Here is a 24479-nt window from a genome sequence, read left to right as displayed (position 1 = left end):
AAAGTTTTTTTCATGTTCAATTTCACATTCTTGAGCTGGGCGTGGTAATGATGGTTACCACGCCCAGTATGTTATGTTACCATAACATACTCCAATGTCCTTTTGTCTGTGGGCTCCCACCCAACCTGGTGGCCGAAGTCACCTACAGGTAAGATTGACCAAACCTCTAAACAGAACTGAAAAAAATGTTATCTTCAGAAAACCAGCTCTCTTATACACTGCTGCTGTGAATACACATTGATTAACTTTTCTGGATGGCAATCTAGCAACGCAGATCAAACATTTAAAAATACATATATATACACATATAAATACACATATATATATATATCGACACAACAATTTTATCTCCAGGCATCCACATGAAAGAACTCAACTGTTCAAAAGTGCACAGATAAGGATACTCGTCAAGCATTATAATATGAAAAATAAACTGAAAACCACCTCATCTCCAAACACAATTAAATTATGTTAAAATTCCATAAACAGGGATTAGGATGTGTAGGTTTACCCAAAGGAAAATGTATTTAATGTTTAGGTTTAAAAAGCAAAAAAAAAAAAAAAGCCTGCTTTTTGTTTCAAAAATATGCATATGTAAGTAGAAAATATCTGAAAGCCGAAAGGCTACTCTCCAAAAATATTAACAGCAGCTTTCTCTAAACAGAGACTAAAGTGGTTTCTCATTTTTTCTTTTTGCTGTTCTATACTTATTATATTTCTACCACAAACCTCTTGTTATAATTTCTCCAGTAGAGTCAGTTTTACAATTTGGAATGCAGAGGTCAAGTGGTTCTATGATCAGTGTATACTTTACATGTACCATTCTTTCAACCTACACCCCTTTAAACCCCTTTGACACACATCAAACTCATTTATGTCTATGTCTCTCCAACGTCAATATAGTGGTTAACACATATAAAACATGAATACACTACATCAAGACGCTCAGGAATACATCTCTGGGATACAATTTGACTGCCTTCTATTATATTTTAATGAATCACCAAAATAAAGGGGTTCTTTCAATTACAGAGAGCAGAATAATTAAAATAGTAACTTTCAAACTTTGTAGCAGCAGAAGTATTTCTTCAAATATAATCTTTTTGAAACCCAATATAGAAAACAGACAAAAATAAAGCCATTCTAGAGGTGGGGGCCTTGGAAAGTGAGTGCTGTCCACTCAGACGTCTTCTTTGCCTCTCACAAGGAAGGAAGCTACTGTGTAGTTTGAAAATTACTATTTAATACATTCTGCTAACCCTAAATGCCATGTCAGAGCTAGAAGAGAAAATGTACACACATTCAATCTAACATTTATTTATTTCAGGGTTTTTTTTTTGCAACTATAAATTACATTCACTAGTACACCTGTAATCCTTCATAGTGTATTCAACTAAAGAATAAGCAAACACAGCATAGATCAGTTTAAAAGAAATCATGGTACTTCTTAGAGCAATTTGCAAAAGGGGAAAAAAGTCTTAGGCCCACTCCTTGGAAATAAATATCAAGTAACCATAAAAATATTCAGCCATTTTTCAGTTATTCAGAGAGTTCAGGCATGGTCCCACGCAGAACATCAGAGTTCCTCTTTGAAATAACCCAGCTTTGCCAATGACATCTCTTTTCTCAACTGCATAACTTCCCAAAACATCTGATCAACTATACAAATAGAAAAGAGAGATATTTAAATCATAAAATACCATCTTCATTATTTTTAATGTTTCACTGAAAACTTAAGTTAGCTGAAATGTCAATTGCATCAACTGCGTATTTCCTAAAGATGTACCTACATTTTTTCAATAATTCACATAAGCTTTTCCACAGACTTGTGACCATCCCAGTTTTATCAATAAAGCAAGTCACCAGTTTTGTCACAATTATTCGTTAAATATATCAGAGAGGATTTAGCCCTAGAAAAGGCAGACATCCAGCATCCTGAGTAAATGTCAATGCTGTCACTTTCATGGAGTACACTCAATGCTCAATTATTCAAGTTATTCTCTAACTTATGAATCTTCTTGCTCTAGTTTGTTATATCATGGCCATTTTACTCTTCATTAACACTAACAGAGGGTGAAGGGGAAAAAAAGAAAACAAGACAATCCAGAAAACTCAGTAACACTGTTTGTGAGTAATAACAGAAAGGTTTTGCATATGGCTCAAATTAGAAATAAAAATGCATGTGGAAGATGAATTGTAAATTCAATTACCTACACTTTTGTAAGTTCCCACTATAAGTGGAAAAATGTTGGCTCCTTATTTCAGACAATTAAAGGTCTTCATTTGATATATGATTAGATTATATTCATTTAGATCAATGGTTCTCAATCATGGAAGATTCCACCACTACCACTACCACCACTTCTCATCCCTGGCCACTCCAGGGTACATTTGGCAATGAATAGATACATTTTTCACTGTCCCCTCTCAGGGGTGCTACAGGTATCTAATGAGTAAAAGCTAGGGATGCTATTAAACATCCTACAAATGCACAAGACAGTCCCCCACAACAAAGAATTATCCAGCTCAAAATGTCACTAGTACCAAGGTCAAGAAATTCTGCTTTAGATTTAGCTGCCCTAAATCTTTTGTTGGCATGAGGCACATATAATAAACAGATTTTAAGACTAATACCTGTTTACAACAAACACACATAGTAAATGATGTGTACTAAATATCATAAAGTGGAAGAGTGATAGAAACCAGAGAAGATATACTACTTTTATCATCATCACCCTCACCATTCATTACTTGCAACACTTTCTTTCTATTTTCATAAAGTAAATTACCTTTCTGTCTGTCCTACAAGCTTCTCATTTAAACAAACAGAAAAATATTATATTCTTGGCAATTATATTTAACATAAATTTTCTGTTATTTGGCTTAAATTATATTATCCATCTACAGATATTCAAAAATATTTCAGTTTTATTAAAGTCAAAAAAAGTATTATACAGTTTAAAGACTGTATGTTATTAAGTCTTTTGAAATTCAACATTAATTAGGTTATCAGGTTATTAGGTTAACAGGTTTTATCCCTATTGTTTTAGGCATTAAAATCCAACTATATGGGATTTTAAAGAAATATGACATTTTTCAACATGCCAGACCTTGAGAAAGGCTAAACTAAGTTTTTATCAGCATGACTAACTTTTCCATAGAATTAAGATTCACTGGTTTACATGATTGAAAGATGGTAGGCTTCTACCAGTGTTTGAGCAAGATAATATTTTCAGTGCCTAAAAAATATAAACAGGGAAATTTCATAAAACTTTAAATACAAACTGGCATAGACTTGTCTCTAGCCCAGTATCTGCTATTTTCATTTTTATGCAATCATTTGCGCTCGAGAGATACTGCTTTGGAGTTGTCAGGCCATATTAGTTTTTATGCCTGATATTTAAGATATTTAGCTATAAAGCCATATAAAATTGTATTAAAAATATTAACACACTTGCATGAGGTTGCTTCTCCTGGATATATCACCTGCATGTTTCTGCTGATTTAGAATATGGCAATCTTTATTCCGTTCAGAATTATCCTCATGACTACTTTATTAATTCACACGCAAAAAATAGAAAATACAGGGAAAACTTAATTGTGAGCTCCATCATGGTTTCCATCAATTAAAATAAATCTGACCACTTTGCCGCCCTCATTTTCATCTCTTAAAGAGTCAATTCAATGAGCTTGGAACTCTCTTCTCATTTATCATCTGGTTTATTATACACCACTTAGGAGTTAAAACTGACCCTGCTTAAAATTCAAAATTAAGAGTAAAATGAGGCAAATAAAATAATTAAACACAGTATTTTTCTAAAAGACATTTGTTCCCAAATTCGCCACAAATTTTATTAGAACTATATATGGGATTCAACATAAATGTACCAACAATAAAGCTGATATGAGCATTACTACTACGTCCTATACTTTTTGCTGAACTTTTATGTAAAGATTTATACTGAATCAAGAACACTCACCATCCTGCTGTTTCACGAGTCCCTGCTGAATGTATCGAATGTATGTAAAAAAGTTACATACAGAAGTGATCTAGGCCAAACGGAGAAAATGTCATGAATGGTCAAATGTCTCATATCAAAGCAAGCTTTATTAAAATTCATGGTTAAGTCACTTACCCTGTATCTGCAAAAAGGAGAAATATAATAATAGTTGCTTGAGTCCCCTAATTTAATTCTGTGTTTACAGGACTTACTCTGGCCAGTGAGAGCACATTTTCTGTGAAATAATGATAAATTTCAGTTTTTTGAAATTAAAAGCATTTGCCCCTACCTTCTGTACAAGTTACCTATTCATTCAATTAGATGACAAATATTTGAGAAGCTACTGTGTACCAGGCACAGTTCTAGATGCTGGGCTACAGTGATGAAACGGACAAAGACTATGCCCTTGTGAGACTTACATTCTATTAATAGTATAAGTTTAATGCCATAATATTAACCATGATTCTAGAAACAGAAACTAGGTGTTTTCCATATATGTCCCATCCTGGAACAAATTTACAAATGAGTAATCAGCTGCAGGACAGCTCTCAGCTTTCCATCAGGATTTCAACTTCTCAGTTGAAAATATCCTCATGATGACTGTTCAAGTCTCAAAGCATGTTACGGATAGCTTGCAGGGTAATAGTTTCCAGATGGGGTATTTGTTTATTTGGTTGGTTGGTTGGTTGCTATATTTGCATTTAATGTGGGACCTAGGGAGAAGTACAAAGGAATAAGCCACCTTATAAAAATACTGAATCTTAACAATCATATAACAAGTTCACTAAATTTCACACCATCCTTTCTATTTGCATGACAAAAGCTAAAATTTTATATGAGGGCTTTCTGGCTGGGATTAGGCTATCAGCCTCTTGAGGGCAGGGACTTTGATTCATCTTTAAATGCCTGGCACCAGGCATGTGCCTGGCACACAGCACACATTCAATGACTGCTGAATGAGTAATGAGCCATCTGTTACCCTATGGCTCTATGAGATAAGGCTGGCATGTCTATCAGGCCAGACTTGCAGCAGCCCAGCTGTCACCCTCCTAAGCTAGGAACCTGGCTCAATACAACTATCACTCCCCATCAATGCAAAATTAGCATAGCTCTAAGTAAAGTAAGAGGCCAATAGCATTTTATATGACAGTACAAATTACATAGTAAATATATTAAATAACATTACATTTTAGCGATACTTACAAGAAATATAATACAAATGTGACTTTATATTAAGAAAACACACAACAATGTGTATTTGAAACAGGGTAATTTTTCAGGAGGGGGTAATTCAAATCACTAACCAATTCCTATCTTTTTTCAAATATTTCTTTGTTTCTTTATTAGCAAATTCCTTTAATGATCTGTAACAATATTTAAAAGCACTAACTACTAGTTTGGGGAGGATAGAAGATCTAGAAATTTAAAGCAGAGAGTGTTGGAAGTCTGTGGAACTTCCAAAAGTATAATTTGCACAAGAGGAAAATGTGCCATCAAGTTGCTAAAAACCAATTTATACACGATTCATCCGGAAACAGGAAACAGACATATGCCTGCTGGTCTACTATTCAGCCTAACTTTGAAAGGGATCTGGTAAGGTGGCTTTAAGTATCAACTTTTAAAATAATAAGTGTTTCTTTTTTTAACTTGTAAATTCAGGAGTACACACGCAGGGTGTGCAGGTTTATTAAATAGGTAAACATGGGTCATGAGGGTTTGTTGTATGTATTATTTCATCACCCAGGTATTAAGCCTAGTATCCACTATTCTTCCTGATATTTTCCCTCTTCCCATCCTCCACCTTTCCATGGGCAACAGTGTGTGGTGTTCCCTTCTATGCGTCCATGTGTTCTCATGGAACACATAAGCTCCCACTTATAAGTGAGAACACGTGGCATTTGGTTTTATCTTCCTACATTAGTTTGCTAAGGATAATGGCCTCTAGCTCCAGCCATGTCCCTGCAAAGGACATGATCTCGTTCTGTTTTTATGGCTGTATAGTATTCCATAGTGTATAGTGTTTCTTAAAAGATCTCATTTCTAAGCCATTTTGTAAACTAGACACACCTAATATATTTTTAGTTAAGCCAGGATTCAATGCGAATAGACCTTTGACCTCCAACTCCATTTTTTTTTCGAACATGCTACACTACATTAATAAATCTCTATAATTCTAGTCCCAAGATTTCAAATACTTGTTTGCCATTTTCATGTGACGATGTCAGCATGTTTAAATCTAGACCTATAATCTTCTTCCACAAACCAAAGCCTTTTCTATTAATTTCCACAATCACTTCAAATCAGTCTTCCAGTCAGACATCTCTAACTCCTTTCTCCTTTACCCATCACCCCACCCCAATCTAACTTTTCTTTCTTAAAATCTGTCACATCTTCCCTTTCCTCTGCATACACTCACCATCCTTTGAACACACTTTGATTTCTTGTTTCTAGGTCTTCAGTTGTATATACTGCTCTTTATCCAAATTACTCTTATGCTTCAAAAACCTAAACCAAATCTCCCTCCTTTCAAGAAGAGTACCTAATCATAGTATGAATAATCTTGTCTTCCTCAAAATTCCTACAGCGCTGTGCCACTCATTTAGTCATTATCTTCACACTGTAGCTTACAAGAGCCATGGCCAGAGCCATACTTCACATAGTTTTTTCCATATGATATGCATCACCTTGGTTTCTGGCCCCATTCCCACAAGCACAATATCCTTAAACTTTGTAAACTGTTCTCTAAATCTAAACTATAATTATTTTACTAAAGGTACTTTAAATGCACTTTAATTTGATATCCCCATTTGTTATCATTTGATGATATTTGCACATATATGTGTGATATATAATGCAAGCACAAATTTTAAATTCTACTATAAAATCAGTTGTATGCTATATTTAAAATGAGGCGTGACACAGACCTTAAACATATGAAAACTGCTATGATTAAATTTAATTCTCCATATTTGGGGTGGAATGATCAAAATAAAAATACTTGGGTGTTTGTAGAATTTAAGAATGTAAATTCTTTCCCTAAAATTCAAAGGCCACTGTTACACAGGTGTGGCTTGAGGGAGCAAGGTGGACGTGTGGCTCCCAAAACAAATATATGACAAGGAACCCTCCAACAAATGATCACCTAAATAACAACATTCTGTAATCTTGCTGAGAATGTAACGTGCATAACAGGGAACAGAAACAAGCACACAGTTCCTACAACAGCTTTAACACAGACCTATTAGTTCATCTCAACCAGTCTTTTCCTTTTCTGGCTTCAGAATAACCCTGACAGCAGTCAGTTACACTTTCTATGAGCTCTCTCAGGCTTTCTAGTCTCCTATATTGATCTGGCTCTATGTACTTAATAAGCATCTTTCTCAAAAGCTTTCCGAGTAATTTTTTAAACAGAAGCCAAGACACAATTATGCCATGGTTTTAGGCAAAACCTTTCACCGTTGCCAGATGTTTTAAGCACTGTTGGTTTCAGTCATTCCTCCTCATAGGACTGGATGGAAAAAGTCTGCCCTGCTATGAAATGTGGGAGTCTTATCTCTGAAGATTTATAATTCTCAAGTAAGATTCACATATGAAAGACAAAACTGATTATTTATTAAAGTGAGAATCCTTTATAAACACAATATAAAAGGAGAAATCTCATCGTCTTTTTGGTACACTGTTTTCATGATTGATAAGACTTACTCTAACTCAGTATCTTCCCAAACTATTTTTGATAGTCACCCTCAGACAGAAGTATTTTATACAGAAACCCAGGACACATGGCTATACATATACATGTAATAAACAAAAATTCTGCTTATGACCCACTAAACTGATTTCACAATCCACTAATAGGTCACAATATGAGGTTAAAAACAAAAACAAAACTCAGGTTTCTATCTCTAGTTTATCTGGATCCATATATGTATATTATTGTATTGGGTTGGTGCAAAAGTAATCGTGCTTGTTGCCATTACTTTCAATGCCATTGAAAGTAATGGCAACAAGCACGATTACTTTTGCACCAACCTATAATTAAAAAGGCTCTCCTTTAATGCTAAAGCTGAAATACTGTATTCCACACTGTCTCAGGAATTCATCTTTGGGCTACACAGACACTTAAGAGAAATCTGAGGGAGATAAAACTACATTTAAAACCAGAAAAACTAAATAACTGCAACCCGTAACATTTCAAAAACTCAGTCACTTCCACAATTCATGCATGTAAAAACCTACTTTGGTCCTCCGCATTCAACTGCAGAAGCTTTCACAAACCGGATAGGTTGTAATCCCACTGGTTCAATGCTTAGAGTATTGTTTTCCACAGCCTCCAGAACAGCTGAAGCCAACTTTAAAAAAAAGAAAAAGTACTAGATGCTATACTGGCAGAAAAATATCAAGATTGTATTCTACAATAAACTAATTTTACAAATTATTCTTCTCCCAAGTTCCACTGGCTTGGCTTTAGCAAATGAAAAAGGAAGAAATCAGATAATTTTCATTTGATTTATTTTATAATCCAAACACTGTTATGAAAGGCAATTCACTTATGGTGAAATAACTTTCCTCATTACTTGGATGAGGATTAAAGGCATTAATTCCAGTCTCTGTTCACTCCTTACCCATGATTAATATCCACTGTTAATGCCACTTCAAAACGAATATCCTGAAGCTTTATTCTGCTAAACGTATACAATATTTTTAAACACTGGTCATTTATACCACAGCAATATATATTAATTAGCTGTATATTCTCTGAATTTGTATTTATGTGCATAAGAGTGAGTCTACAAAAGAATTAGCTGAATTATCAAATATTAAATGCCAGGATGAAGATGGTAGCAACTGATACAAGATGAAACAGGAAAACTTCTTTAGTCTGGCAAGGTTACTAATACTGAATGGCCTACCTGAAACCAGATACAGAGCCACAATGAACAACACATATTCATATCAAAAGTGTGAAAAATGCTCATCTTAACTTCTCCTGATAAGTAACATTACAATTAAATTCTTGAAAGACTTAACATAAAAGTCTTAGGATTAAATTTCTTATACTTTAATTGACAGGATATTTCTAGACAAACCTTTCACATGTAAGAATAAATTAAAATTATAGCTTTACATTTTTGTACTGCCTTATTTTTCTAAGGTTTTTGTCTCTACTTAATTTACTTCACTTTATCCTTTTAACAATCCTGTGGCACAGGCAAAGAAGGCATTACTTTTCCTGTTTTAAAGATTAAAAAAATAAGATTTTTAAATCATGCACAGATAGACACAACAAATGCCTTTAACAGAGTGTGTAAAGAACTTCCCTTACATTGAACCTTGGACTGTAAATCAAGAAACAAGTCCTATCCCCCATACCTATTTAATACCTGACACCAATGCAGTATACATTTTAGTGTGAATGATCCTCTGCTCATATAAGGAAAGATGTTCAGTAACTAAATGCCGAGAAATTATCATGATTCTAGTACAGAATGGCAAAAATAGTAAAACATGACATTTTATAACAACTTATTTATGTAGGAGATATTAAAATATGTAATATGATTCAGTTTAAAAGAAGTACAGAAACAACTATAATGAAGTCCTACTAAAATGAAAACAAATTACCTCGCTTTTTGAGAATGTTAAACACGGAAAGATATCTTCCTGGTAGATTTTGTCTAAGAAAGGACATGTCCTGTCCATTGTGGGCTCATCCTTCCACAATCGAAACTCATTATACAAGGATAAGTCAGCCTAACAGACAAACCAAAGGAAAACACAAAAACATGTTTTAAAAAGTATAAACATAAAAACCACTTTATAAAACCAAAACTAATTTAAACACCTCACGGAAAAACAATGCTCTTTATTTAAAATAATAAATTGAACCACTCTTGATTAGTTATATAATACCTGGTAGCAGTTTTCCTTTTTAAAAAATGACTCTCAAATAACCAAGTAGCTTTTTTCCATGCATCATCTGCTACCATGTTCAATAACACTGCTATTATCCTCACCCTGAGCTCCTTCTCCCATCCCCACCAAAAATGCTGGAGTTCCTCTTAAGACACAGGTGGCACACTATTCAGAATATAATAAATGATGACAAGTCTTTTCTGAAAACAATAAAAAGGTAATTTGGAACCTAATTAATTATAGTGTCTGAATAAACTGAGACTGACTGAACTGTGAAACCTAATTTGGGATCAAAAATGACACAGTTCTACTATAACTTGAAGGCATTCCCAAAAGAATTGTCAAAATGTTACTGCATAAGCAACAGGATTTTAAAAAACAACACGTAAAGTCTTCTAAACTGCCTACCTTAAAATACAACATTTATTTAGATATTTTTGGCATATTTTTGGTATCCAGTAACTACCACCTTAGGCATCGATAATAATCCACTGCTGGCACCTGCCTTCCTATTCACTCCTCTAGCTGTCCCTCTCTTTCCTACCTCCCTAATAAATGTTCCCCAAGTATTCTTCCCTACAGCTTCTCAGATTCCCTCAGTCCAGCTCAATAACATCTGCTGGAATACAAACTTGCACTGACATCAGTCACCCAAACTAGAGCAGTCTCCACCATCCTACAGCGCTAAGCTGCTCTTGTCCACAAGCACTGGATACACCATAAATGATGCACTGACTATAGCTACAGACTGCCTCTAGGATAGCTCTATCAGACGTGCAAGTAGTCTACAAGAACGTAACAGAGCTGAGTGTAGCTAAGCCTTCCTACAGACTTCCTTTTAAGGTGTATAAAGGCAATCTCCATGTGAATTTTCTTTTCAGTCCAATTCATAAATTCCTTGAATCAAAGCAAAAGCAGTAGGATAAATAATATTAGCATATAAGCAATACTTACATTTTCAAATGCATTTTCTTTGTAAAGTTACTGAGAAAAAGGACATAAACCTCAAAGCAGGTAAGTGGTATTCTAAGGTAAGATTCTAGTTTAAAGGCTGTAATTTAAACCATTTATTAAGAGCTGACTCTGCCAGGAACCACTGTAAGCACTTTACAAACATTTAATCCTCACAACTGTACAAGACAGGTATTATGATCGCCATTTGTAACTTGCCCAAGATTGCATAGCAAGAAAACAGTGAAGTCCAAATTCAAATCTAAGTGGCTTGATCCCAAAGCCTTGCACTGGGCTTGTATGTCTGCATGCAGGAATGTGTATTTTAAATGTCTACAGAAGACATGTTGCTAATGTCATAACTGAGTGCCCCCATCATATTTTCTACAAAAACATGGACATGCTTCATTTTCTTCCAGATCGTTACGTATTTTTCTAAGACTTACATAGGCCAAATTTATGTAATTCCTTTGCCTAGTAAGACTTTTTGACAAGTTTTTCATGAAACATCAGAATATAACACATACCTGGAAAGCAAAGGTTATTATTTCGAAGTTATATGCTGCCTACACGTTTTAAGAGATTTCAAAAACTAAAATGAACCTTTACCATGTTCCATGAGAAGACATTTAAATTTTGTTAGTGTCAATAGGGGGGAAAAGTACATAATTACTTACACATACTGAGTAAGAAACAGCAAAAATAGTACCAGGCAATTAAAATTGCTATTTAAATTCCAAAGAATTAGAATTAAAGTTATGACAAAAAAAGTTTCTTAAATACTTCACAGAAACCAATGTGAATTTTGGATTTGGTTACATTCATATTTAACCAAGTATTGAACTTCTCTCTTAGCAGCATCTTTCTTATTAATAATTAGTCAAAATGCAATTCAATTACAACAGGTTAACAACATTGGTTATTCCATTTAATAAACTCCTGACTTCCATACAAAAATTTAACAAGCACACACATTTCTTCAGGATTAATGATGAACTTGAATTCAACAATGTAAAAGATGGCTTCTAAGAAGAAATGGGAAAGCTTCATAAATTATTGATCAATCCTCTTAGAAATGCTTTCTCACAGTATACAATGATTAAAAACAATTTTTACTCTAAACAGCTCAAAATACTTATATATTATTTCAGTTATCTTTATTACATATCTTTTAAAATAATAAGACTATTATTATTATTATTATTATTATTATTTTGAGATGCAGTTTCACTCTTGTTGCCCAGGCTAGAGCGCAATGGTGCAATCTCGGCTCAATGCAACCTCCGCCTCCCAGGTTCAAGTGATTCTCCTGCCTCAACCTTCTGAGTAGCTGGGATTACAGGCATGCGCCATCACGCCGGCTAATTTTGTATTTTTAGTACAGACGGGGGTTTCTCCATGTTGGTCAGGCTGTCTCGAACTCCCAATCTCAGGTGATCCTCCGGCCTCAGCCTCCCAAAGTGCTGGGATTACAGGCATGAGCCACCGCGTCCGGCCCATTATTTTGTTTTAAATTTTTAATTATTATGGATACATGATAATGGTAGCCTTACATAGTTGTAAGTGTCTGAATAACTGAGACTGGCTGAACTGTGAAACCTAATTTGGGAACAAAAATGATACTAATTGTTCTACTATAACTTGAAATTTCACTTAGCAAAATGTCTTCCAGCCTCACGTAGTTGTAAGGCTACCATTATTTCTATTTTTTGTTGCTTAATTATCCGAATTAACTCTAGGACTCCTTTGCTGATATAGAATTCTCTCTCTGAATTTAAATATAAGCAACGTATTGATCTTTAAGAAAATAATCTTATTTTCACATATTTCTTATATCCATACTTTGTAAGTGCACTCTAGCAATAAACATTGACTAGCCAGATCATTAAAGCCACCCACTCTCCTCTAGACAACACATGACAGTTTCCTCCCTTAATGAAATATTGAGATTAAGAAACTTACCAAGTTTCTAGCAGGTACTCCAAGGTCAGCCAGGTAGAAAATGGAACTGAAGAATCCCTGAAAGCAGCCAGCTCTAGATAAAGCCTCCCCCATCTTAATACTGAATATTTTGTACTAAAAATTTTGCTGGCAAAAATGATAACTGACACCTCAGTGATGAGAATTAACAAGTATCAACAGAGTCAGAGGGGACAGTCCTTGACGAGTTACCTCTTTGCAGTCTTTTACAATTGGCTGTATCACACTGAGGTCCTGATGACTGCCACTCATAGCACTGCTTGTGCTTTTATTTCTTGTATGCCCCTTTTTAAAAGGTGTCTTTCCACCTGGCAAAGGCTCTTGCGTAGGTGATGTTGGAGAACTGGACAATACAAGTGTCTTCAATGCAGCTACTTCAGCTTGAAGTACATCAATCTTGGAAAGAAATCAACATAGTCACATACATTAAATATGTTTCATGACAAATGCAGCTAAATATTAGCAATCTGGTCAAAACACTTTCAAAGATGAAAAGTAAGTGTAATTTGTATGTCCTGTGGAGTAATAAAGAGAAACTAAAATCAAGTTTTTCGATGTTTCCATATGGTTTGGATTCATCTATTATTCACAATGTCAAATCAAATTTTGAAAATTACCATAATAGCTAACATTTATGTGAATTTTCAAAATCTTCAAAATACAATAGCTTATGACTAGTTGTAGAAGTTCACTCCTAAAACAGTAAAATCTAATAACATTTAGGTGGCTTTTCTCAGTGAATTTAAAAACTAAGTATTAACATTAAAATGTGATTCTATAATCCTTTGGATAATTCATGTGATTTACAAGGCTTTAAATCATTTGGTTCTCATATAAATGGACACCAAATGTTTACTATTAACTATATCTACATAGTAGCTATTTTCTTCTATTTTTCTGTAGTTTCCAAATTGAAAACAAGCACTACTTTACAATCAGAATAAAATCCAACAGATGTTAAGGTATCTTTAAAACAGTCACCACTATTTTATACTATTAAGAGAAGCAAAAACTTACTTTTCCTTGTGCTTCTTTTAGCTGTTTTTCTGCTGTTGCCTGCTTGATATTTGCTTCTCTCACCATTTTATGAGCTTCCTGAAAAAGTTAACATCTCACATTTTAGAAACAAAGTAGCATTTGTTTTCAAAAAGCTTTTGCCAAGTGTTTATGATTGAAGCAAACATATACTACCAGAATTTAGCCCCAAAATAAGTACTCAATATCAACTATGGAAGCAGCAGTTGACAACAGAGAGACAACTATGAGGCATTAGGAATAGGTGCCTTCTTTTAGGACCTATTACCACCGAGGCAGCCAAGTTGAGATCAATCATCCTGATTAATGCTTGCATAAGGACTGTAAATGTGATGAAGGCAAACAATGACCAACATGTCAAAGCCACCTCCTTTGCAGTCAGCTTTTTATAATGTGGTCACTATATATATTCTTATTAGTCATAGCAAAGACATACAGGAGGGACAAGTAAAAACATTAACACACCAATAATGTTGCAGTTTACAGTAATGACAGTTAAGCCGCCTTAGAGCTTTTAATAAAAAGATTCACAAAATTATACACGTCACTTAGTATAAGTGTTGTTCTGTGCAGAGCAACCTAAAAAGGCAAATCAGAGTTTACCCTTTAATAGATTTTTAATCTTTCAGTACTACAAATATGAAACTCTAGGCATTTAATTCATTTTATTCATATAATGTTTATTCATGAGACATTTACTCATGTCATCTCCTCGTGAGGTACTGCTCCAGATGCTGATTACATTCTGGGAAAGGACAAAGTCCCTGCTCTTAAGGAGCTTACATTCTGATTAATCAAATAAAATATCAGGGTAAGAATTGCAGGTTTTATTCTAAATGCACTATGAAGCCTTACAGTTTTTTTAAGGAAGTCTTACAGTTTTGTTAAGGAAGACATGATCTTTTTATTTTTAAAATATTATGCCCTTGTATAGAATAATCCCTATAAGGGATTAAGAATGGTCTGGAAGCATATATATAGGGTGCTTGAGATAGTGCCCTGGGATTTAAGAACTTACATTTTAGAACTTCAATTCACAATTTATCAGAGGAAGGAAGAAAATGAGCTTCAAAGATATTTAATGAATAGTTTGACAATGGCACCCTCACTAGGTCTATGCACAGAGGTAGAATGGAAAGGTGGAAGTTCTTTACATCAGAGTTTGACTGTTTCCCATTTGTTCATCTGCTTTTACACTACTGTAATGATTGTAGTTTGCATGTGCCCATGAATATGAATTTGCAGCTTATATTAGTTTAAATAGGAGAATCTTTACTATCAATGATTTATAACAAAATGATATTAACCATGAAGATATTCCATGCACTATTATTCTGGCTATCTTGGCAAAGTCCTTAAGAGTTGTCAAATTTAATGAGTTAAATAGTCTCCCTTTAAAAGTAACAATTGTTTCAGATTTGCTGAATTTTTCTGGGATATGTGGCTGTCAACAGAAGACTATTTGGTGATGTTTTAAAAATAATAAACACAGCTAATCTGACCCTTCAAGATAAGTAACATTTTAACTTTAAATGCAAAAGTAATTCATACTATGGAGAGAATAGTTGACTAAATTTTTGGAAATGGACTCTGCTTTCATTAATAGTGGATTATATAGTTTGGACCAAACCTCAAATGGAGAATGATTAGAAAAGCTACACAAGTTTTTTGTTTGTTTTTAAAATGTGTTTGAAGGTATTTGAGAACAAAACAGTGAAGTAAACTTAGAAGTGATGTGAAATTTTAGGTGACTTTTCCACTACACACATAAGGGTTACAGTGAAAAGGTATAACACACATGTAACTGGAGCCCCAAAAGGAAAGATGAGCACTAGACTAGGGCAGGATCAGTTGCTAAAAAGATAACATGCAGAACTTTTACAGAATTTTTAAAAAACTGACAAAAAACATCAAAAGGCAGACTCAAAAAAAGTTTGAAACTTTTCCATCACACTGTCCTTCTGAAGCTGAAAATGATATAAGTATCACCTATACCAGGAGTTGGCAAACTTTTTCTGTAGAGTCAAACACTATGTATACATATTGCAACTCCTTAGCTCTGCTGTTGCAATGTGAAAGCAGCCATAGACAATACACAAATTAGTGTCGCTGCTTTAATAAATAGGAGCACTGAAATATACATATCATTGTTTTTATTTTAGCATATCCAGCACCTCCAAGTTACCTTTTTTTTGGACGAGAGGTGGTGAGCATGCAAGATCTACCTTCTTAGCAAATTTGTCACATACAATATAGTCATGCTGTACATTGGGTCTTCAGAATTTATCTATCCTGCATAACTGATACTTTGTACCAATGACCAACATCTCCCATTTCTCCCATTTCCCAGCTCCTGACAACCACCAGTCTACTCTGTGCTTCTATGAGCTCGACTGCTTTAGCTTCCACATATAAGTGAGATAATGTAGCATTTGTCTTTCTGAGTCTTGCTTATTTCACTTCCTCCAGGTTCACTCATGTTGTTGCAAAACATAGGATTTCCATTTTCTTTTAAGGTTGAGTAGTATTCATATATACACACATACCCCCCACATTTTCTTATTTTTGTTCTCCATTTGCTTGGTAAATCTTCCTCCATCCCTTTATTTTGAGCCTATGTATGTCTCTGCATGTGAGATGGGTCTCCTGACACATTTTCTTTATCCATTCATCAATGGACATGTAACTTGTTTCCATAACTTTGCTACTGTGAATAATGCCGCAATGAACATGGAAGTACACATAACTCAAAATAGCAATTTTCTTTTGGATATATACCTGGAGGTGGGATTGCTAGATGATGCAGTAGCTTTATTTTTAATTTTTTGAGGAGAAACTTCCATACTGTTTTCCATAATGGCTGTACCAATTTACATTTCCACCAATAGCGGACAAGTTCCACTGCTCCACATCCTTGTCAACATTTACTATCTTTTGTATTTTGATAATAGCCATTCTAACCAGTGTGGGATGCTATCTCATTGGGGAGTGATTGGCATTTACCTGATGATTAGTGATGTTAGGTACCTTATCATATACTGGTGGGCCATTTGTATGTCTTCTTAGGAGAAATATCTATTTAGGTCCCTAGCCCACCTTTTAATTGGGTTGTTTTTTGCTACTGCATGCCTTATATATTTTGGATATTAACCCCTTATCAGATACATGGTTTGCAAATATGTTTTCCCATTCAGTATGCTGCTTTTTCATTTTGTTGACTGTTTTTTGCTGGGCATAAGATTTTCAGTTTGATACACTCCCACTTGCCCATTTTGCTTATGTTGCCTGTGCTTTTGGTGTCACATCCAAAAAAATCACTGCCCAGACCAATGTCAAAAAGCTTTTTCCTTGTTTCTTCTGAGTTTTACAGTTTCAGGTCTTACGTGTAAGTCTTTAATCCATTTGAATTGATTTTTCTTTATGGTATGAGATCAGGGTCTAATTTCATTCATTTGCATGCTGCAATTTTCTCAGCAGCACTTATTGATAAGACTATCTACTCCCCACTAGGTGTCCTTAACATCTTTGTTGAGGGTCAGCTAACCATAAATGTGTCATTTCTGGGCTCTCTATTCTCTTCCATTGGCCCACATGTCTGTTTTTGTATCAGTGCCATACTGCTTTGACTTCTGTAACTTTGTCATGTACTTTGATATCAGGAAGTGTGGTGCATCCAGCTTTATTTTTCTTGCTCAAGATTACTTTGGGGCTGGGTGTGGTGGCTCATGCCTATAATCCCAGCACTTTGGGAGGCTGAGGCAGGTGGCTCCCAGAGGTCAAGAGTTCAAGACCAATCTGGCCAACATGGTGCAAGCCGTTTCTACTAAAAATACAAAAATTATCTGGGCGTGGTGGTGCACACCTGTAATCCCAGCTACTCAGGAGGCTGAGGCAGGAGAAATGCTAGAACCCAGGAGGCAGAGGTTGCAGTGAACTGAGATCACACTATTGCACTCCAGCCTAGGCAACAGAACAAGACTCCATCTCAAAAAAAAAAAAAAAAAAAAAAGCACTTTGGCTATTAACATCTTTTGTAGTTCCATATGAATTTCCTACTTCTGTAAAAAACTCCATTGGGATTTTCATAGGGATTGCATTGTATTTGTAAATCACTTGGGTAGAACAGACATTAACAGTATTAATTCTTCCAGTCAATGAACACAAATCTCTTTCCATCTGTGTCTTAATTCCCTTCATGAACTCTATTGTAATTTTCAGTATACAAGTCTTTTTGCCTCTTTGGTTAGGTTTATTCCTGAGTATTTTATTCTTTTTTATGCTTTTTGACACTGAAATCATGAGATTGTTCTCTTAAGTTCCTTTTCAGATAACTGCTTGTATAGAAACATCATTAATTTTTGTATCCTGCAACCCTACCAAACTCATTTATTAGTTCTAACTTTTTTGGTTGTTGAATCTTTAGAATTTTCTACATTTGTGATCATGTCATCTGCACACAGAGATTGTTTTATCCCTTCCTTTCCAATTGGGTTGCCTTTTCTTTTTCTTGACTGATTGCTCTAATATTCCAGAACTGTGCTGTACAGAAATGGTGAAGAGTGGGCATCCTTGTCTTATACCAGATCTTAGAGGAAAAGCTTTCAATTTCCCCCATTGATTATGATGTTAGCTATGGGTTTTCATATATGGTCTTTATTGTCTTAAAGTAAGTTCCTACATCTATTTTGTTGAGAGTTTTACCATAAATGAATGTGGAATTTTTGTCAAATGCTTTTTCTGTTTCTATTAAGATTATAATGCATATTATCACTCTATTACTGTGGTTTATTACACTAATTGATTTGCCTATGTTGACGCATCCTTGCATCCCAGGGACAAATCCCATTTGGTCATAGTGTATAATCCTTTCAATATGTTACTGAATTTGATTTTCTAACATTTTATTAAGGGCTTCTGCATCTACGTTCATTGGGAATATTGGCCTGTAGTTTTTTCCTTGTGGTACATTTACTGGCTTTGGTATCAGAGTGATATTGGCCTCATAAAATGAGTTTGGAAGTGTTTCCTCTTCTATTTTTGTAAGAGTGTAAAAAGAATTGGCACTGATTTTTCTTTGAATGTTTGGTAGAATTTACCTGTGAAGCCATCTAGTCTTAGGCTTTTTTGTTTCTACATCTTGATTCCATTTTCTGGAATTTGATTCCAGAAAACTGATTCAGTTTCTAGGAATTTATCTATTTCTTCTAGATTATCCAATTGACTGGCATGTGATTCATAAAAGTCATTTATGATCCTTTTTATTTCTGAAGCATCCATTGTAATACCTCCTCTTTCATTTCTGATTTGAGTCCTCTCTTTTCTTGGTTTGTCTTGCTAACAGTTTTTATTTTTTTCAAAAAACAAACTCAGGTTTTCTTAATATTTTCTATTATTTTCCTATTCTCTATTTCTACTCTGATCTTTGTTATTCCTTTCCCTCTGCTAAGTTTGGACTTAGTTTGTTCTCCTTCTAATTCCTTGAGGCATAAAGTTAGGTTGTTTGATATTGTTCGTCTGTTTTAATGTAGGCCTTTATCCCTCTTAGTACTCCTTTTTCTGCATCTCATAAGTTTTGGTACGTTGTGTTTTCAGTTTCATTTGTCTCAAGACACTTTTCAAGTTCCCTTTTGATTTGTTCTTTGACTCAAAAGTTGTTCAAGAGGATATCATTGTTTAGTTTCCACATATTTGAGTTTTCCTGTTTTCTTACTATTATTGATTCCTAACTGAATTCCATTTTGAGTGGAAAAGATTCTTAGAATGATTTTGATCTTCTTAAATTTGAGACCTGTTTTGTGATCTAACATGAACTATACTGGAGAATGTTTCATGTGCACCTGAGAAGAATGCATATTCTTTTGCTGTTGTGTTAAAAATTCCATACGTATCTGTTAGATCCATTTGGTCTATAGTGTTATGCAGTTCTGCTGTTTCCTTATTAATTTTCTGTCTGAATAATCTACTCATAAGAGAGACTGGGGTATTAAAGTCACCTACTATTAATGTATTGCTGTATCTCCTTTCAGATCTGTCAGTTTGTTTTATACATTTAGGTGCTTTGATGTCAGGTGCATATATACAGTCATGCACCACATAACATTTCAGTGAACAATGGATTGCATATATGACAGTGATCCCATAAAATTATAATACCATATTTATTTTTACTTTACCTTTTCTATGTTTAGATACATAAATATTTATCACTGTGTCACAAGTGCCTACAGTATTCAGTATAGTAACATGCTGTACAGGTTTGTAGCCCAGGAGCAATAAGCAATATCATATAGCCAAGGTGTGTAACAGGCTGTACCACATCTAGGTTTGTGTAAGTATACTCTACCGATGTTTGCATGATGAAATCTCATAATGACAAAATAATGATTTAAAATAGGGAAAGATGTATTTCTTATATCAGACCAATAGATGTGTGAGTTATCAGCAGTATTAGATCTACTTTTGAAAACCGAACTTAGACCAGACCTTCATCTGGATTATAAACTGTCAAAACAAGATTTTCTAAAAAAAAGTAACATATTCAATCACAATCCTCTCACTAAGTATATATAAAACATGTGTGTGTATAACTGTTTTAATGAGAATAAAATATTTTTGTACCATAATAAAAATTTTAAGCATTTTTATTGTCTTATCTTTTAAAACGTGTATTTACAACGTATGTTAACACATTAGTATGTCCATTAGCAAGTGTGTGTAATTTATAAATACGTATATATGTTCATATAGAACACTGCCTATATGTGCCTAGCACATAGGGAACTCTCAATAAATATTAGGTATCTTCATCATAATGGAGGTAACATGCTCAAATTTTTCTTGTACTGATCAGGTACAGGTTCAAAAAGTTTGGCATCTATTGATTTAGCTAACAAATGATGGTGGCTTGGAAGGTGATGTGTTCTATGTCCTGGAGGTAGCATCAAAAGACTTAACTGATCATTTGAGTGTGGCATGAAGAAATAAGAGGCCCCAGTGATGACTTCTTTTCTGTGGTTTGAGACAAACAGAAATGCCATTTATGATTTTCACAGTAGATAAAGCAAGAGTTAGGATCATGAATATGAATGCCTGCATTGCTCATTAGCCTCTCTATGCCTCACTTTTCTTCTCAGATAAAATGATAATAATCTGCCCTATACGCATCATAGTACTGTTGAGAGAAAACTAGACATATCATAAACATTTACTAAAACTGGCTTATAAAACAAACTTCTTAAGACTACTTTTTTTCTCCATGTGAGATGTAGACTGCTTTGTATTCTTTCAACTGACTTAATTTTATACTATCTCAAAATTGGAGGTGTTAAAAGAAAAACATAACTTTTGAGGTTTGTTCAGTATTTGATACTTTTAAAACTCAACTTTGTTATATACAAAGTATAATTATATTGAAGACTAGGATAATAGACTCCTAATTTGAATATACATGTCAGGCTTACCAAAACTGTGCATATTGAGTTTATTCAGAATAATGTTTAATTCTTAAAAAGTTATGCACACATACACACACACACATATAAAGTGCAAAAAAAGTATCTGTTCATAAGACAATGGTAAACAGATCATGAAGGCACAATTAAGACCAAAGAAAAACTTTGAGCACTTTTTCCAAGATTCATAAATAATTGGTTCGAATACAACTTTCTTCATTACCAAAATCATATTTAATCAATGTACTTTGTTTTCCAGAAAGTAGCCACAGTGTCAATGCTAATAGCCACCATTGGGTTAGAAAAGGTTAGAGACTCCAAACTATATTTTTTAGATATGCTTTTTCACTAACTGCATAAGCTGCATTTCCGGTCCTTCACATCCTGCTACTTACAGGGAGAAGTTTCTTTCTGTTTTTTTCTCATTCTATTTCATGTAACAGAACATACATACATGTGCAGATGGGTGAAACTAAGCAGGGTTGAATTAAATGCAAGTAGTCAGGAAATAAAAATTAACATAAATAGCTCAATATATTTGCTTTTTACTTAATATACATATCACTACAAAATTTTCTTCCAGTCAGACAACACAGAAGAAAAATCTTACGTTTCTATATAACCTTCTATACAGAAATATAACAAGTCATATAGCTTCTAATCTACCTCTTCAACTTTCCACTCTTCCTATCCTTAAATTTATTCTCCTCTCATCTCCAATGACTAGCTAGCTAAGAAAATAAACAAATTAGTTTTAAAATGTTCATGAAAGAAAATGACCCTAAAAAGACAGAGAAGAAGGCAAAGGGGTATGGAGCAGGGAAAGCATGGGAAGTCCTACATATCTAAAGACATCCAGTGCAATGTTACTTGTAATGATAAAAGTTGTGGAACAGGCACCTAGTTAGTAGATGATGACTATCATTACAATCAGTGATGGTGCAGTAACATTAAAAATGTTACTTAGAAAAACACAAAATATTAAATTACAACTATGTAAGAATATATATATACCTGAGACTGTGAAATAGATTATGAGTAAAAATAACAAAAGGTGATGGAATTTCCCCCCGCCACAAGTTCATTATAATAAAAGTTTTAAGAACAAATCTTTAGGAAAAATATATATATATAGTTAAATGATAATGGCATTAGCCATTCCAGTAACACATCAATGTTATTGTTAAGGAACTTCTCAAGACTCAGGATCTTAACCCAAAGGAGACACTTTATGGCAACAGTTCTTACTCATGGAAGTACTACCCTCACCTCGCCCACCAGGGGTATTTGTATGCTGTCAAAATGATCAGGGGGTGTTACTAGCACTTTTTTGAGCAAAGCCTATTGTGATGGTTAATTGTGTATATCAACTTGACTGAATCACAGGGTGCTCAAATATGTAGTCAAAGATTATCCTGAATGTTTTTGCATAAGAGTAACATTTACACTGGTAGACTGAGTAAAGTAGACGTCCCTCTAGAATGTGGGTGACCCTCATCCAATCAGTTGATGACCTGAATAGAACAAAAAAGGGCGACCCTCCCTCAAGGAAGAGATTTTTTTTCTGCCTTCAGATTCAAACTGAAACATTTGCTCTTCCCAGTTCTCAGACCTTCAAAGTCAGACTGGAAGTGCACTATCAGCCCTCCTGGGCCTCCAGTTTGCTGACTTCCACGGCGGTTCCCTGGGACTTGCCAGCCTCCGTAACAGCAAGAGTCAACTCCCTATAATAATGAGTGCCTCTGTCCCTCTCTCTCTCTCTCTCTCTATCTCTCTCTATATGTATATGTATAGGCTCTGTTTTTCTGGAGAACCCTAATACACCAAGGACACTAAACGTCCTACAATGTCAGTGGCACCCCTATGGAGAAACACTGCTCCAGTTAGGTAGAAACTTTTCCTGGTGGTGGGCTGGATATAAAAAGTATGCCTTCTTACAAGTAGATGTGCCTTCTACCATTTCTCAAACTATCCCATATAAGATGACTATCTCAGAGTCCGCCCTCTTAGTTGTACAGTCATATGTAGTTAATCTAAAGTAGCCCATAAATACCTGGTAAAATAAAAAATCAATACTAAAATTTGCCTCCTTTCTTTGCACACATACATTTTTAAACAATCTGATACTGGTAGCCCATAGTTGTTTTTTATTTCTTTTCACATCATTTTAAGTTGTAAATTCTACATTACTTAAAGATTTCTCTTTTGCTTAGAGGACTTATAAATATACATGAAGCTAAGCAAATCTTTTTCAAGATTCCCTCAAAATACAATTTTGTCAATATATAAAAGTCAAGATGCTGCTGTTGGCCAAGATGTAAATAGACCAACCTCAAATAGACTAGCTGTGAGTTCTTCCAATTCCTGTCCAAGTTGATCTCGCACTTTTGAAAGCCTCTCACATTCTTCATCTTTTAACTTCAGTTCCTAAGAGAAATTGATAATTTTATTTTGGATCTCCATTGTTGGAAGTTAGTTTCAGCAGACTATATAATCTTTACTAATAAAATTATAAAATATGAATACTGTCGCTTCCTACAATGTTCACATTGAAAATATTTATCTAGCACCTGCTATGTGGAAGACAATCAGGGAAGTCCAAAATTACAGAAAATCCCAACTAACAAATTAAATTTTCACATTTCTTTCATAAAATATTCAAAAATTAAAACTATATATTATATATAATATATAAAAATATATATTACAGGTGAAAATAAAAAATGACTTAATTCTTTTTTCCTTTAACTTTTCGCTATACATATTTATTTCCATCAAGCAAGGAATTATGCATATTAATTTCAATAAAAATTCACTTTTTTCATGTTTACTTTAAAAGCTATTTACTTACAGGTAACTTCATGTACCATACTGCAATTATCTAAAATATCTGTTAGGAGACTATACCCATTAAACAATGTAACCAGATATAAATGATGTATATTTGCATTTAAAATCAAGAAAAATGTTAACAAAAATCACATTCTACATTTATATTCAACTCCTCACCAGGTCACATATAGATGTTTTAAAATTCTCTTATTCAGATATTAAAAATATGCAATTTTGTATGCTTAAGTAGCCCTAACCTTTCAAACACAGGGGGAAAAAAAATCTAAGCTCCTTACATATTAGTCACAATTAAACT

General features: G+C 34.2%; 1 protein-coding gene across 9 annotated transcripts in view; it reads right to left on the bottom strand.

Moving 5' to 3' along the window:
* Positions 1 to 1301: 1301 nt before the first annotated feature.
* The window catches only part of RAB3IP (RAB3A interacting protein), a 64404-nt gene continuing 41226 nt past the window's right edge, over positions 1302 to 24479 (bottom strand). For 3 of the 9 annotated variants that reach the window (XM_028829718.2, XM_028829717.2, XM_028829716.2), the window contains exons 4-11: positions 23663 to 23758; positions 13863 to 13940; positions 13038 to 13241; positions 9624 to 9752; positions 8238 to 8350; positions 4137 to 4236; positions 3981 to 4050; positions 1302 to 1659 (exon numbers count right to left, since the gene is read on the bottom strand). In XM_028829718.2, the coding sequence (XP_028685551.1) occupies positions 1577 to 1659; positions 3981 to 4050; positions 4137 to 4236; positions 8238 to 8350; positions 9624 to 9752; positions 13038 to 13241; positions 13863 to 13940; positions 23663 to 23758 (873 nt within the window). In that variant the 3' untranslated portion in view covers positions 1302 to 1576. The remainder of the gene's footprint in view (positions 1660 to 3980; positions 4051 to 4136; positions 4237 to 8237; positions 8351 to 9623; positions 9753 to 13037; positions 13242 to 13862; positions 13941 to 23662; positions 23759 to 24479) is intronic. The other 6 variants (XM_028829723.2, XM_077954716.1, XM_028829722.2 and 3 more) reach the window with 2 other exon arrangements.

This window comes from Macaca mulatta, chromosome 11 (assembly GCF_049350105.2).
Source record: "Macaca mulatta isolate MMU2019108-1 chromosome 11, T2T-MMU8v2.0, whole genome shotgun sequence".
Classification (NCBI taxonomy): Eukaryota; Metazoa; Chordata; class Mammalia; order Primates; family Cercopithecidae; genus Macaca; species Macaca mulatta.
Note: the sequence above shows the minus strand (reverse complement) of the source record. Positions and strands in the feature narration are given on the sequence as shown.